Source organism: Pectinophora gossypiella, chromosome 10, assembly GCF_024362695.1.
Source record: "Pectinophora gossypiella chromosome 10, ilPecGoss1.1, whole genome shotgun sequence".
NCBI classification, from domain to species: domain Eukaryota; kingdom Metazoa; phylum Arthropoda; class Insecta; order Lepidoptera; family Gelechiidae; genus Pectinophora; species Pectinophora gossypiella.
In genome coordinates, this window is record NC_065413.1 from 16148250 (window position 1) to 16163825 (window position 15576).

General features: G+C 39.0%; 2 protein-coding genes across 4 annotated transcripts in view; both read right to left on the reverse strand.

The window, feature by feature from the left end:
- Positions 1–8341, reverse strand: part of LOC126369931 (protogenin-like) — a 144623-nt gene extending 136282 nt beyond the window's left edge. For both annotated transcript variants that reach the window (XR_007566782.1, XM_050014527.1), the window contains exon 1: positions 8213–8341. Coding sequence is in view for 1 of the 2 variants with exons in the window: in XM_050014527.1 (XP_049870484.1) it covers positions 8213–8270 (58 nt within the window). In the remaining variant the exon portion in view is untranslated. The remainder of the gene's footprint in view (positions 1–8212) is intronic.
- A 3266-nt stretch (positions 8342–11607) lies between these two features.
- Positions 11608–15576, reverse strand: part of LOC126369932 (peptidyl-prolyl cis-trans isomerase G) — a 30637-nt gene continuing 26668 nt past the window's right edge. For both annotated transcript variants that reach the window (XM_050014530.1, XM_050014528.1), the window contains exons 19-20: positions 14894–14996; positions 11608–13952 (exon numbers count right to left, since the gene is read on the reverse strand). In XM_050014530.1, coding sequence (XP_049870487.1) covers positions 14894–14996 — 103 coding nt within the window. In that variant the 3' untranslated portion in view covers positions 11608–13952. The remainder of the gene's footprint in view (positions 13953–14893; positions 14997–15576) is intronic.

Consider the following 15576-nt stretch of genomic DNA (forward strand, 5'->3'; position numbering starts at 1 on the left):
AAATTAAAGACATTATTCGTGGGGTAATTTGTATTTTACAAAATGGCAATATTGGGTGAGACGTCAGCGCGGTTAACCTTGAAATGTTAGCTGTCACTTTTGAGCGTACTTGGGTTTATTGTACCATGGCTATGACGTCACGTTACGTACCATGGTATTAACACTACTAGTAGTTCCATTGTGTGTCGACCTTGGCATTCTTCACTACCGTCTACCGCTCCGAACCCACGTGCAGTTGTTTGTTTTATACATAGCTTCGAAGTTCAAACATGCCCTTAGTGTTGGTAGTTCTGAAGTAGGTAGGACTCTACTGTTCAAATAATTGATTCCGTTCGTAATTTGAAAAATGGAATTAGGTTAGGTTAGTTAAGATACTTATACTAATCGTTTTATACATAGCTTCGAAGTTCAAACATGCCCTTAGTGTTGGTAGTTCTGAAGTAGGTAGGACTCTACTGTTCAAATAATTGATTCCGTTCGTAATTTGAAAAATGGAATTAGGTTAGTTAAGATACTTATACTAATCGTTTTATACATAGCTTCGAAGTTCAAACATGCCCTTAGAGTTGGTAGTTCTGAAGTAGGTAGGACTCTACTGTTCAAATAATTGATTCCGTTCGTAATTTGAAAAATGGAATTAGGTTAGTTAAGATACTTATACTAATCGTTTTATACATAGCTTCGAAGTTCAAACATGCCCTTAGAGTTGGTAGTTCTGAAGTAGGTAGGACTCTACTGTTCAAATAATTGATTCCGTTCGTAATTTGAAAAATGGAATTAGGTTAGTTAAGATACTTATACTAATCGTTTTATACATAGCTTCGAAGTTCAAACATGCCCTTAGAGTTGGTAGTTCTAAAGTAGGTAAGGTAGGTAGGTACTCTACTTTTCAAATAATTGATTCCGTTCGTAATTTGAAAAATGGAATTACGTAGTAGTTAAGATACTTATACCGTCGCTTACCACAAAAGCGCCTAAGAACCCTACCCCTGTGATAAATACAGTTTGCAAAGGAAGAATTTTACTCCTTTGTTGGCAACTAGTTGTGAATGAAAAATGTTTTGTCTTAATACGCAACCAGTTGCCAACTAAGAATATTTTTAACAGCACAGTTGCTACAAAATATGTTTCATACTTAAGTAGGTACGCAACGTGGCTGCGATGGCGGCCGAAGGGATATTTATCTACTAAAAATTAGACGGTATTTACAGGAATTAGCACCATTATCTTACATGATAACAGGGGGTTTAAAAGGCCACATTAAGCAATTCATCTAAAGAAGTAATATTGATATTAGATATTTGTTGGCAGTTACTTTTATGCGCACAAGTGACAGTTCAATTCAAAATTCAAATTGAAAAATATCTTTATTCAGTAGGTAGGTAACATAGGTACATTTTGAATCGTCAGTTTTTACATAACATCTCATCCGCCTAAAATTACTGCAGATTTTCACAACCTATATAGGGGAAAATTAGCTGCAAGTAAAACCTCGGTACAGGGCCCTGGACACTACAATTTAGTAATTTGACTGCCTAATACCAGGTCCCAGACAGTTAATAATCCCATGTATTTATATCTTCTATATAATCACTACCTTATACATAAGTAATAACCGATATTTTTTTGATACTTAGCTTCCATGTGGCTTGTCGAAGCTTTTTACTTGACGTGGCTTACTGGAGATGACTGACTCTCACTTTGAGGTCGCACGTTCGAATGCTAGCATAGGCCTAAACCAATGATTGTCGAATTTACGAATTCATGTTTGGATCATAAATGATTGTCGCGTGCTCAGCGGTATAGAGAAACATCGTGAGGAAACCCACATTCCCGAGAAATGCATTTCGGAGGTATGTAACGTAAGCTATATTGGGCTGGAAAGCTAAAAAACCGGACCTGTCAAATCTTCAGGTTAGGTAAGCGGACCCTTTAAAAAACTGAACAACAAAACATTTCCGACAAGGAAAACACCTACTTACCATCATTTATAGTACAATCAAGACATTTTTTTCTCATTACGGTTTCACTAACATCCTGTGTGAATGCTGGCATGTCAATGGTCATAAGGACAATCAAAGGATACTTTATGGTTATGACGGAAATAATGACTGATTTAAAACATTTCCTTGCAGAATGGTAAGCCAAGACGATGCCAGCCATAATATTATCATAAGTGCTGTTACCAGCAAAAGAAGTGCTACTCGACAAGTTGTGTCTATACTAGCAAAAATAAATATCTGTGTCCTGTACCATAATATTATAATATGCTTCTGCGCTGAACTGGGAGTGAATAAAACAGAACACGTTCAACTGCTTGTCTCCCCGGGCATGTCCTAATGTCTGGCAGTATATTTCTCGCATCAATATTGTAGGTATCTTGTTATCGTGTCGATGGCAAACTAGTATCGGCCCAAAACTTGGCAACAAGTATGGCGCTATCTGCAGCGCTCATCAGATCCTCCAGCGTACAGGTGTTCGGGCACGCAGGACACGATGTAACATATTCCGTCGTTTGGTGATCAGTGTTTCGTATTGTATGATTCGCCAGAAACAGGAGCTGTATTAGCCCAGTTAGTAGAACGCTTGCCTCTCACTGAGGTCGCAGGTTTGAGCACAGGCCTAAACAAATGACTGTCGAATTTATTTTCGAATTCATGTTTGGATCATAAATGATTATCACGTGCTCAGCGGTAAAGGGAAACACCGTGAGGAAAGGCCCATAGATAAATGCATTTTCGGAGGTATGTGACCTACCCTGTGTTGGGCTGGTTTTCCTTCGCGCGTTGGAAGGTCAGACAGGCAGTCGCTTCCGTAAAAAACCGGACCTGTCAAATCTTCAGTTTAAGCGGACCCTGTGAAAAACGAGATAATGCTAGGGAGATGATGTTTTGAAAACGTTTTGTAATGCGTCGGCTCAACAATTAGCCAGATTGTCATTGCAATTCGTTCTTTAACACAGCAAGCTATATTGTAGGATTTGGGATTACACACCATTTGGGATTATAGGCGTGCTTATGTACGTATATGCTGTTCATTTTACGTATTCCTATTGTATCTGCCTTACACGAGATCTCGAATACCAGAAAAGCTTGCCTTAACCTTTATTTATGCATTCAACTCGTCTCAAATCGGAATTCTGTTTACATATTGGTCATAATTTTCACAAGCTATTGTGTGGGGACCTTGTAGTAAAATAATATTTGTAAGATATTATGTGACAAGGTTGCAGAGCTATGGTTGTCATTTTTTGGTATTTGTTAGAAACCAATTTTGGTCTTTGTATATTTATCGATTAAGCGACCTTTTTTTGTTTTCTGAAAAAACCTTTGAAATTAGTTTTCCCGTGGTGGTACAATTCCTCAACTGGAGGCACAACCCGGAAACTTCATACATAACACCTTGTTTTACACAGACACTACACACTGACGTTATCGTACACGCGCATCTGTGTGTGTGCCTAGCTTAGCCGTTTGACGGGAGCGGAGATTTGCCGTTTTATGCGTAGTATTATTCCTTATTCTAAACCAGTGGGTTGTTTCCGTGGATACCTAGTTCAGGGTTGCATAGGAGGCATTGACGGCAATTGAGTACGATACCTACAGCTTCTGCGGCCCAGCTGAGTCAGGTTCACGCAGTCTTAATGCTTAGTGAGGTCCATGTTTTGAGGATGTCCAGTACTACCATTTGATTACTTCGACCAACTTTCTTTTTGTGTCTGTCATTGTGTAAGTTTTTTTTATGGTATTCTATTACAGCTGTGACGTCCTTTGATACAATAAAAAAGTTATTTCTGTCTGAGTACATAGTCTCTATAAATACGAGACAATTCTTCCGGAATATCGTGTAGGTAGAACAAGTCTTCAGTTTCTATCCTGAAAAATCTCCAACACTCCAAGAAACAGTGCGATGAAATCTTAAAATCCTACCCATTTTATTTAGTAGATCCTTAGCAAAGTATCTTGATACAAGATCCCATTTCCTTACGTAATCTTAATATCTGGAGCTCCCTGTGGAAGCTCCGTAATACAGTTAAGTTATTACCCCAATCTATTTAGTCCTAAAAGCGTATTAATATTTAGAGCAATATACAAAATCATTGTTCCTCTACTAATTTTCATAACCATGTTCCATAAATGTTCATTAATATTTATTGTCGATAGTTGCAGAATCGAAAATGGTTCTCGTTGATTCTCAATTAAGTACTTTTTTCTTTGATCTGATTTCTTGTTTTACATGTTGTACTGTTGTACTATTTTCTGCATGATATGGAATGTTCTCTTCTTCACTATTATATTCTTGCAGCATTAATAATACAACTACTTGTTTCAGACGATGGTTGTTGGTAGGGTTGGCAGAGGAAAACTTAGAAGGAGATACATTCACCAAATTGCAGATATCCTTAGAAAAGGTTTAGTACGATCTACTCTGAACCGGCGTGTGTATGAAACGATTGATGAATGTAGAGGAAGCAAGAGAAGTGAGCCAGGATCGAAGTTAATGGGCTATTACCTACCAAAACTATAAATGGTCGCTTTATAGTGGAAACCGCGAAAGCACCTTTTGATTTTTGTTACCAAAACCACGCAATAAACACGCTAATTTCAATCCAGGTAAAAAATTGTGGTCTCAAATTGTCCGGTATTAAATTAATTCAAAAAAATCCGGGTTTTGTCGAAGATATTCACTCAAAAAACCGCTTATGTTATGGATGATGAAGAGGTGAGGGTTTTCTATTCTCTGAGAGGATCCGAATTCTAGTAGACACAAATGTTGAACATCAAAAAATCTAATCTAGTTATGTAGTCATATCACTAATGTAAATTTGTCAAAGCCTAAACAGGATTACTAATGCTTCAGCAAACATCTGTATTGATATTCGCGCTAGGGATAATATTGTTAGTAGGTATCTGATATACCGATTCTAAACATACTCTGAATAAATAGTAATGAAGCACAGATTTCCATAATATTGTGTGGAGCATTGGTACTAGGAATCAAGATGGTGACTTAAATTGCCATTACAGTCAAGGGCAATATAGGAACGTCTAGTTTGAGGTCAGTAAATCAAGGTAAAGAGTCAAGGCTAAAAGTACCTAGTGATAGTTTCCTAATACGAAACAGATTATTCTAAAGACATACATACACATAGATAACCTTTGTGCTCCGCCACAGACGGGTAATAAGCTCACGCCTATTTCCCACCGGGGAAAGCAGGAACTATGGATATGGAATCGTCTTCAGTAGTTGGATGAGGGCCATGAAGAGTATGATGATGACATATAAAAAACTACAACAGTACAATGAGCAGACATTTATTATGTCCATAACAAAAATAAATCAAGTGATTCCAAAAGCTCAAATACTCCGTGGAAATAACAGTTAGAAGCTTTTAAACAAGTGGAAACCCAAATCCAGCTGTAAAGAACTATAGAGAGACCCTCTAGGTGAGAACGTAATTGAACACACTAGTAAATCCTGTGCAAACAAGCAATACGTAATAATACACGTACGAATGAAATAGGATCCTATTTTCGGGACTTCTTGGCCGCTTTATCAAACCAAAGGACCAAGATAACCTGTCTATTCCCGTTCGTGATATGAATGCTAACATTACCGTTATTCATTGTATGTGGCAAGAAATATCTCAGTAATCTTGCCTTAAATAATGCTTGGGATCCGATGAGTCGGATTTTGCGTGAATTTGCTTATTTCTTAAAGGTAAAGTAGACCTTAATTTTTTCCTCGTATTTTTAGAACTTCGCTTAGAACCCAATGAAAGAGTTCGCGAAATTGCTTAGTAAAAATTTGCCAAGATCAAACAGTTGAAGCAGATTTTGCAAGTACAAAGAAAAGGAAGAAATGAAGGGTGTTAAATTCGTACGTAGAGTGGTAAATTATATTCCGTTGGTAAATTAGTAAATTATATTATAGACCAGAAATGACCAGATTCATCACGCTCCTGATAGACGCTAGACTACGCTGTTTTCGACCTGACCTTTAAAGACTTTTCTCATCTCTTAGCAACTTCAGGCCTTACAATTTTCGGGATGTATTAATGTGGTATTGGCAAAGTCGGAATCTCTTTCCTTTTGATTAATGGTGTTGCCAAGCAATTCTGATCAATAATGACTCTGGATGTTAGTACAACAATCACTCTTCGACACTACCGAAGGAATCTGCTAATATCTAAATACAATTTTCCAATTATTGTAGGTATTCCTTTGTGGAATTGTGTCAAATTGATTTGGGTACCCAATTAATTTAATACAGTCCATAGCCTCACAAACAGGATAGGTCTACAGTTAAGAACGGGCAGATTTTACCTGAAAATAAATACCGGTAAATGAATTAAGGAATAACTAATTAACTAAAAGTACAGATAATGTTCCAAATGTTATTTAGATTCGGATCTTTTACTACAAAATCCTGGAAATGTTGCTAATTTCATTCAACAGGCATCTAGGAGACACTAATAATCCACTTTATCTCAAAAACAGCGGTTATCTTCTAGAATTTGATCCTCGATTCAGATAAAACAGCTAATTTTCCTTTTAAAGCTATCGAATTAGGAATTCATGACATAGAGTCCCACTTATAACATATTCCTTTTGAAGTTACTGCCCTGAGGGCTAATCAAACTAACATGTTTTTACAGAGATATGACCAAATATTGTTTCCGAAAACAACAGGTATGTTTTGTCATGTTTATTTTGACAAGGCAAGTTATTTCGTTTTCTATGTACATACGTTTATTGAGCAACATACATACATACATACATAAACTCACGCCCGTAATCCCTAATGGGGTGGGCAGAGCCACAAGTAATCAAAGACAACTTGCAGCCACTGTTGTTGTTGTTGTTGTTGTTTATTGAGCAACATTTTTAGTAATTCTTCTATTATATTGCCTTTTTGTATCAGGAAAAATTGAGTATTTCATTTAGGTAGGTATGTCGTTTAGGGAAGTTCTCGTTTACATTTTCTTTATTTTGTTTTTTCTATTTCGTAAATGATGCTGAAAATGATTTGTTTGTTGTTTTCGGGATCATTTGGATCCACGTGTTTCATTGAATACATTTTTGCTATGTTCTCAAGATTAATCTTACTTAATTCTATTGATATGTAGTACCTAACAGGTTGACCTAAAATTTTACTCGTTTGTATATGTAAAACCATTCGAAGGATTTGACCTTTAATCGTTTTCCGGACTATCAGATTTATTGTTTATCTGTAGATTTGTATTAGAAGCTTCTTAAATTTGAACATTTTGCTTGCTTGCCTAATGTTTTACTGTTTAATATAACGTAGCTTATAGGCCAACTAATTGGCTTCCAAAACTATTGTGGTTTCACAAACAATAGTTCTAGAAACCGTTTTTCCTGTTGTTTAGATACTTTAGCTCTCTGTTACATTATTATACCTACTATACGACATTACAATAAACTATGCGGTCTGATAACATCATTAATTGGCAACTAATATGTATATACAAAACTAGAATATTTTCCGGTTGACACTACCCATTTAATGTTTCTAGTATTTTAGCTTCCGCAAATAATCCTCGAAATAAGGATGTATATATATATCTAAGCAACTTCCGTTATTTACCTACTCACTTGAACTTGCAAAGTTGTCATGTTTTAACAGACTTTGGCTAAATAGACACTGACTGAACTGGTTACTTTTTGACATTATATACAACGTGATTATTCCAATCGGACAGGACCGACGCGTTAAGGCATCAAACAACCTCAATAGGTATATTGTACTCACGTGTCTGCCTAGGACATTAGGAGTGGGAGCGAGGCAGACAAGGAGAGGTATAGCCTCCAAGGACAGATAGCACCGTGCCCGAGACAGGCCTTCACAGCCGGAAATAGCAGCGAATACACTACCAAAGGACCAAATCAATTGGGAAGAAACAGTGCAACAACACACATTAGAGGCAATGACTAATTTAGGACAATTAACATGAAGGCTGTATGTATAATGCGAAGCATACCATACTTACGGAGTAGGTATCGATCTCCCAGCCGGCTCCGGTACATCTAAACTTACTTGATAGCTGATGGACCACAATTACGCGTTATAGAGGCTTTAGGTTAGGCCGGTGTTTGACCCGCGACGCAAACAAGCAGCGCGCATGCTCGTGCCGCTGTAAACACTCCAGGGCTACACCACGTGGGCACTGCACTCAACAACAACTAACCGTCGGCAGCCGCCGCGACCACTCCCAGCAACAACACTCGCAGTAACATGAGCGCCATATAAACACAAGCATTTGCACTACACTCGCGAAGTTATCTCTCGCGGGCTGCGTGACGCGTGTGGCGCAGCCCGCGTCGCTCGGCGCACTGACGGCGGCCTCCCGCCGCCCTCCCCCTGCGCCCGCGACCCTCCCCGCGTGCGAGCCTCGTCCATTCAACGCATTTTCTGTCATAATCAAATCGATAATCGCATTACACTTCCGGCTTGGAACACGCGTTGCATCTGAACTGTGTCACAGTGCCGCTCGTATCTTTTGCTCGTTTTGATCGTACGTAAAACAGGCGGAAAGCAAACACTGTTGTGCAGCTGTCTGGAGCGACGCGAGCTAGTGCGACGCATCCTTGGCTAGGGGACGGACGCCTGTTGGGTCGCCCCTCCATATTGTAATCGAGATTCGCACGCTGTTTTGTCACTTTGACCCGGACCTTGCGCAACTTCCATAGTAGGAGTTCTTATAAGAAATTCTCCTTTGAGCTGAAAATACAACAAGTGCGTGGGAAGAGTCAAACTCGTGTCAAAAATAAACAAGGCTTTGTGCACCGGAAAGTAACTTGGGAGAAACGGGCGTCGTAAGAAATTAATTAGCGCGCTTCCTGTTAGAAATCCGGGCTTGAAGAGGATTAATATCAGCTGTTTCTTCCCAAAGCTTTTCTCTTCAGCATGGACGAACTATCCGAGGTCTTCATTGCGTGTAAATCCCGATGCTGATAATATAAAGAATCGTTAATAAGGAAGGTAAAATTTCAGGTCAAAAGTATTCACGAGAAACATCAATTATGACAGGTAAAATAACCTTTAATCTGTTACGTTAAGAAACCTAATGACGACAGAAAGATGGATCGGATCGGCGACACGAGACTTAGGCCGAGTTTCCACTGACGCGGAGATGGGTGAAGAAGAGCGGAGATGTGCGGATTTGACCAATCACAGCGTTCGAGAGAGCGAAAAACGAAGACGCTCTGTCACTCTCTCCCTCACGGTGATTGGTCGATTCCTGCACAGCTCCGCGTCAATGGAAACGCAGCCTTATACCTGTATTCTAAGATGTTGACTTGAAACTTCCTCGACTCTATCCTCAGTTGAGGCAACCTTGAAGTCGTAAGACCGAATGTCCTTTAAAAATCACAATAAACTTCACCACAAACCACAGTAAACTTCTTAGTCCAAACCACAGTCGTAAAGTTGCCTACTTGTCAGTTTACAGACTTTGCTTCAGAGTGTTCTGAGCTCCATGAACTCGTTCTACCCAGTCCATTCTCCCACAGAACCACCGGATGCACGGTGGATTACTAACTACGGGTACACTTGGTTGGAACACCTTAAATTCGCACCGAGCCCTTCGCTTCATTTCTACAACGCACAGTCAAGGAGTGAAATGCACTTCTGCAACCTGGGTTACCCAACAACTTGAGTTCCTTCAAGGCAACTTTGGATAGGCACCTTCTGGTTAAGCTGACTACATCGTCGATACTATCTTAACCTCGTTAAGAGGGAGAATGTTGTCAAGAGCAAACCCATTTGAATTAAAAAATGACATTGCCACAAAGTATGATCAGAATCTCCGTGGATTGAGTTAGTGATACACCACACAGGATCTGGGTGTGATTATGTCCACACAGGGATCTCCAGAGTTGTCAATCTGTGGATTGAGTACTAGATCCCCCTTTCGCGCGGTTGTGGACAAAGCGAAGGTTGCCGTAATGTGCGTAAACCTTCGGTAGGAGACGGCACCGAAATATTTGACGTCACGACCCATGAGAGAAGAATCCTTTGCTGAACGTGCAGCAGATCTTATCGCTCCCGTATCAGATTATGACCATGAACGAGCTCCACGTAGACTGCTTCGATACACACATAGGATCTTACTTTTACAATACCACGGGAGATTGTAAGATGACTTCAGAATTGTGGCTCTCCTTACCCTGATAGGAATTTCGGATGTCAGTGTTCTTTCAAATAGAATCCTTTCAGACGACACCCTGAGCCGAGGTTCGCGCCCAACTGGGCACCATCAGGTCTGTTGTCCGCAATTTTATACCGGGTGAGAGCCCTCTGCGCCCCCCATTTGTCCGGCCAAGTAATTATTGCCATTTGCGGTAAACCTACAATATATCACGTCGTGTGTGTGACTACGTGCACTTCGTGGTAGAGTTATACCGCATTATTACAAAGCGACTAAAGATAATACCAGGTTTAAAACATAGTCCGCACCACGAAAGAAGTCTACGGAGTTTATTGGAACTAATTGACAAGTTATTATAATAATTCTGTGCAGAATCTTTGACACTAGCGCCGCGGCCCCGCGGCTTCTTTCGTGCCGCGGTCTATATTGTAAACCTGGTATTATATTTAGTCTTCATTTTGTAATAAGGCGGTAAATATAAACATTTAAATAAAAACAATTTCTTTATTTTCATAACATAGATTTTATTTCGCACATCTATTAGTGGTTGGTCTACGACAAAATCAAACAGTTTAACTTAAGTTTGTCAATATGTATGGTAAAAAACTACTTACGAGTACATTTCATTCCTCTTGTTTTGGATAAAAATCAAGCAATATATCAGTAGTTCCCAATACCACACCCCGGACATTCTATACAAGTCTTATTCTTACCATGTGCCGCTGAACGCATAAGTGCGAGCGAGAAAGTATGCGCGCTCTCCCTCTTACTCCTTAGGATTATAGTAAAACCCAGAGGGGATGAGGTCGGCGCCCGATACAAAATGGTACGGGGTGGAGAGAACATTCTGTATGTATTATTCTTTATTCTATGCCAATACGCTTTTCCTACACACTTACCTACCACTCAAAAGGGTTCATATTCACGCACAACTTTTAGCAAAGAAGTGTAACAGAGCTGACACGAGCAGAGATGAGCAATCGACCAATCGCAGCTCGTGAGTGAAAGGGCATGTTCTCTCTCTCTCTCTCTCTCTCTCTCTCTCTCTCGGATACAGTTGGTGATAAATTGAACCTTCGCCTCTATCATGTCGCGTCACGTCACTTCGCGTCTATCTAAATGCTATCTATATTTTATTGGGAATCGTGACCTGGAAAGTCCTTGGAGATCATTGGGAACTACTACTATTACTTCATTAACATATTCCACATGCATCAAACAATCTAACTACTTATATTGAACTACAGAATGGACAAACCATACAAGACGCACCACAGGAAATACAGTTTAATAAATTGTTAGAATTTTCAAGACAAAATTGGCAACACATTCAAGGCATTTCTTTAGTATTAATAGCCTTTAGTTGAAATATAATTATAATAAAAACTATAATTAATGAAGTTTATAAACAATTTTTTTAGCAGTTTTATCGCCACGTTGCTTGTTTTCTAAAATGAGACAATGTTTTAGAACACATTTTTTGTCGCTAATTTTATCTTGTTTATTTTTTACTTACAGCAGGATAACGTAAAATTAAGTCTTTAAAAGCAACTCCAGACGGTCTGAGTATTTAATTAAACAAAATTTGTATTTTTTTATATTTAACTGGCAACCCATCCAATTTTAGAGCATATTGCTAGATTTTTTAACACTATCTAGTCTTTATTTAATAGGTAAGCTCTATTCGTGTTTTGTTTTATATTCTAGACAATTTTTTACTTTTTTTTAATAATTCATAGTCTTATATGAATACGCAAGATGGCGTTGACTAAAACCGGACCTGTCAAGTCTTCAGGTTAGGTTAACGGACCCTGTGAAGAGCAGGGTCGCTAGAGAGATAACACTTATTTCCATATCGTCGGCTTACTAGTGAAGACCACGGAAGGGCCTTTTCGAAAAATCACATTAGAATGTGTTTTTTGTAAAAAAAAAAACTTACAATAGTCACGATAGTTTCAATTCAAGTAAAAATTAGTCTCAATTTCTACCCGGAATGAAACTATTGAAATGAAATCCTGGGGTCCTTTAAATCACGGGTGAATAGGCATTTTCTGGGTAAGCTCGTTCCAACGTCGATCTCTTCTTCTCCTCGTGGAAGAACGAAGTCAAGAGCAAACCCATTTTAAATAAAAAAAAAGAAATCAAGATGAATAAATTCAAGATCGTGATTTTTCATGAAGCCACTTACATGGGTTTCACTATGAAGCGACGATATAAAAGCTACAGTTAGCGACATCTAGTTACTCCATGGCGAAACAAAGTAACATACTGCGATTTTTCCCCACCCTACCCTGCTGGTTAGAACTCCAGTAACACGCAGTTTTCACTAACACAGTTGGCTCGACCATTATAGACGGCGATACGGCTCACCACATATCACGTTGGTCTAACAGAAAGCTCGGTGAGGTGTGGGTACTTAACTCATCTAGCGATGGATGTACTTCTGCCAACCCCAGCTGGGATATAGTCGTAAGCTTATATCATGTTATAACCCACTCATACAACAAAAATGTATGGAAGGGATCAGTCATGCTGCTAATAATATGTATGGATAATGAAGGAATGACATCCCTAGGAGCGGGGTGTATTTATAGGCTATTTATGTATTCTTCATGGTATAAGAAGACCAGGTATGCTCAAAACTGACAGCTAGCATTTCAATGTTAGCCCAGCTGACGTCATCCGACCCTGCGTTGCCATTTCGCAAAAAATAAATTACCATAAGGTTCATCATATCCATCTTTGGACTTCGTATCAACAGTGGCTGCAAGTTGTCTTTGATTACTTGTGGCTCTGCCCACCCCATTAGGGATTACGGGCGTGAGTTTATGTATGTATGTATGTATGTATAAATTACCCACGTCCAATGTTTTAATTTACTTTGGAAGGAAACTTTGAACTTTTAGTAAAAGAGTTAGTCAGTTTTAATGATTTTTATATATGTGACAAATAATAGAAATTAAATACATTAGTCAGTAATTCACTTAATTCATCATCATCAGCCGTACGACGCCCACTGCTGGGCATAGGCCTCCCCCAAGGATCTCCACGACGATCGGTCCTGCGCTGCCCGCATCCAGCGGCTTCCCTTAATTATCAATAAACAAATTTACGTCCTTGGAATGTTGGAGATACCAATTAAATGGTAACACTTACTTCATCAATGGGCTAGCAATGGCGGCTTGTCTTAGGATTGAGCATAAGTACCTGGTATTATTTTTATTTATTTTTTAGTTTATTTATATTACCAAGAAATATCAGGCCGTCTAAAATGCTTACTGGCCCCGATTCCTGCAGACATCTTCTAATTTTACTTTAAGTTATACCTGTCATTTTCTTATCCGCCAAAAAGAAAAGGGACGGATGACAGCTCTTAATTTTAGGAATAATGAGTAAATGAATGAATAACCCGGGCGAATCAAAAAGGTATCTCGCTGGTCTGCAAACCATTTGACGTGTGCTGTCAACATCATTCTGGCGGGTTATTGACCAATGTAAAATTTTTAGACGGTTGTTTTAGATTTGTGCTTAAAATTGACGTGTGTTCCATACATTTTATGCTTGTCGATTACCCATCCTTTCCTTTTCGGCGGATAAAAAAATGACAGATATAACTTAAAATAAAATTAGATGGTGTTTACAGGAATTAGCACCAATATAATTCTACAACAAACACTTGTATGTGAAATATTATAAACGATACTAACATAATTGTCTTCTTGGAACACTAAAGTACCCTCGGTTCCTCGGCTGAACATTGATGTTTTGAGCGGGTAGTCTGTAAAATAAAAAAGTAAATACCATTGAAATTCACTCACCACGTATCACGTTGGTGTATTAGAAAGCTCGATGAAGCGTGGTTACTCAGTTCATCGCAGGTTTTCTTTTTTATTTGGTGCTTTAGCACCAGAAGTTTCGCAAGGCACGGTCCAATGAGCCCATTGCAGTCCAGAAATTACCCAAAGCGGACCGCGCGGAGGTAATTCTTGACCAATAGGGCAGTTTCCAACTAGTCAAATCAGTTACTTCTTACTAAACGTCAAAACACGAAATTACTATGGAATTTGCATGAAAAAGCACCCGACGTCATAGAAAAACGTGGCAAAATGTCCCACATTTTTATTCATTAAAATTCATAAGGAAGTTAAATAGAAAAAAAAATGCTTTTTGGTACCTTAGATCTGTCTTTATTTACTCAACAGTATTTCATCATTTATCTTTGACCTAGGAAACTACCCAGTACTCATAGACCCGACTGAATCGGTGTAGGACCACGGGAAGTCGAACCATCAACTACATAAATGGGGTGTAGTATAGATATATTGTAACATTGGTGCTAATTCCTGCAAACGCCATCTAATTTTATTTTAAGTTATACCTGTCATTTTCTTATCCGTTGAAAAAGAAAGCGACGGGTAATCGACAGGCATAAAATTTATGGAATACACGTCAATTTTAAGCAGAAATCTAAAACAACCTTCTAAAAATTTTACATCGGCCTACAATCGGAAAGAATTAAGTAGACAGCACGTCAAACGGATTGCATACCAGCGAGATGCCTATTTTATTCGCACGGGTTATTCATTCATTTTAAAATTAACTTCCCTTTCAAAATTTCAAAATAAAATTAGGAGGTGTCTGCAGGAACAGGGGCCATTGTAATATTGTATTTTATTATATTTTGCAAGAAATAATAAACGTGTCGATGTGAATACCGACCTAGTTGGAAGACGAGGATCGCCGGCGGTCGTCGCGGCGGCGCGAGCGGCGGCCGGAGCGCGAGCGGCGCCGCCGCGAGTGACGCTCCGAGCTGGAGCGGCGCCTGCGCAGTCGTGGAAAATTAATCAAAAATATCATCAACAACCCTTAGCGTTTGTTCAGTGTTTATTCCGGGGTTCGTTTACCTAAAGGTATAGACAAGTAGACAAGTTTCAACCCAAAAAAGAAATCAATCCATAAACATATTAAGCTAGTAACGATTACATAGGTACTTAAGTCAATAGAGCAGTGACTAACGACTGCTTGTGCCTTCCAAAGCACGGAATCCTGAAAGCGGTGGTACTCTGCCTGACTCTCAATATGGGGTCATAGGTACAAATCCCAGCACGGGCCGAAAACAATGATTTTGTTTTCGAATTCATGTTTGATCACGAGCTCAGCGGTGAAGGAAAACATCGTGAAGAAATTTTTGTGATATGTCCCTACCGCCGCCCCCCAACGTGAGGCCAACCCTCGACCACTGGACCACGAAAGCCGTTATACTATTGTAGTGTAGCTTATATGTAAATGTAACCATAGATAGAGATAAGCTAACTCTAATTATATCTGCAGCTTCAGTCTGCTAGTAAACGCCTTACTTATTTTATTTTTTTATTTTTTCTTATAAAAACACACATCTATTA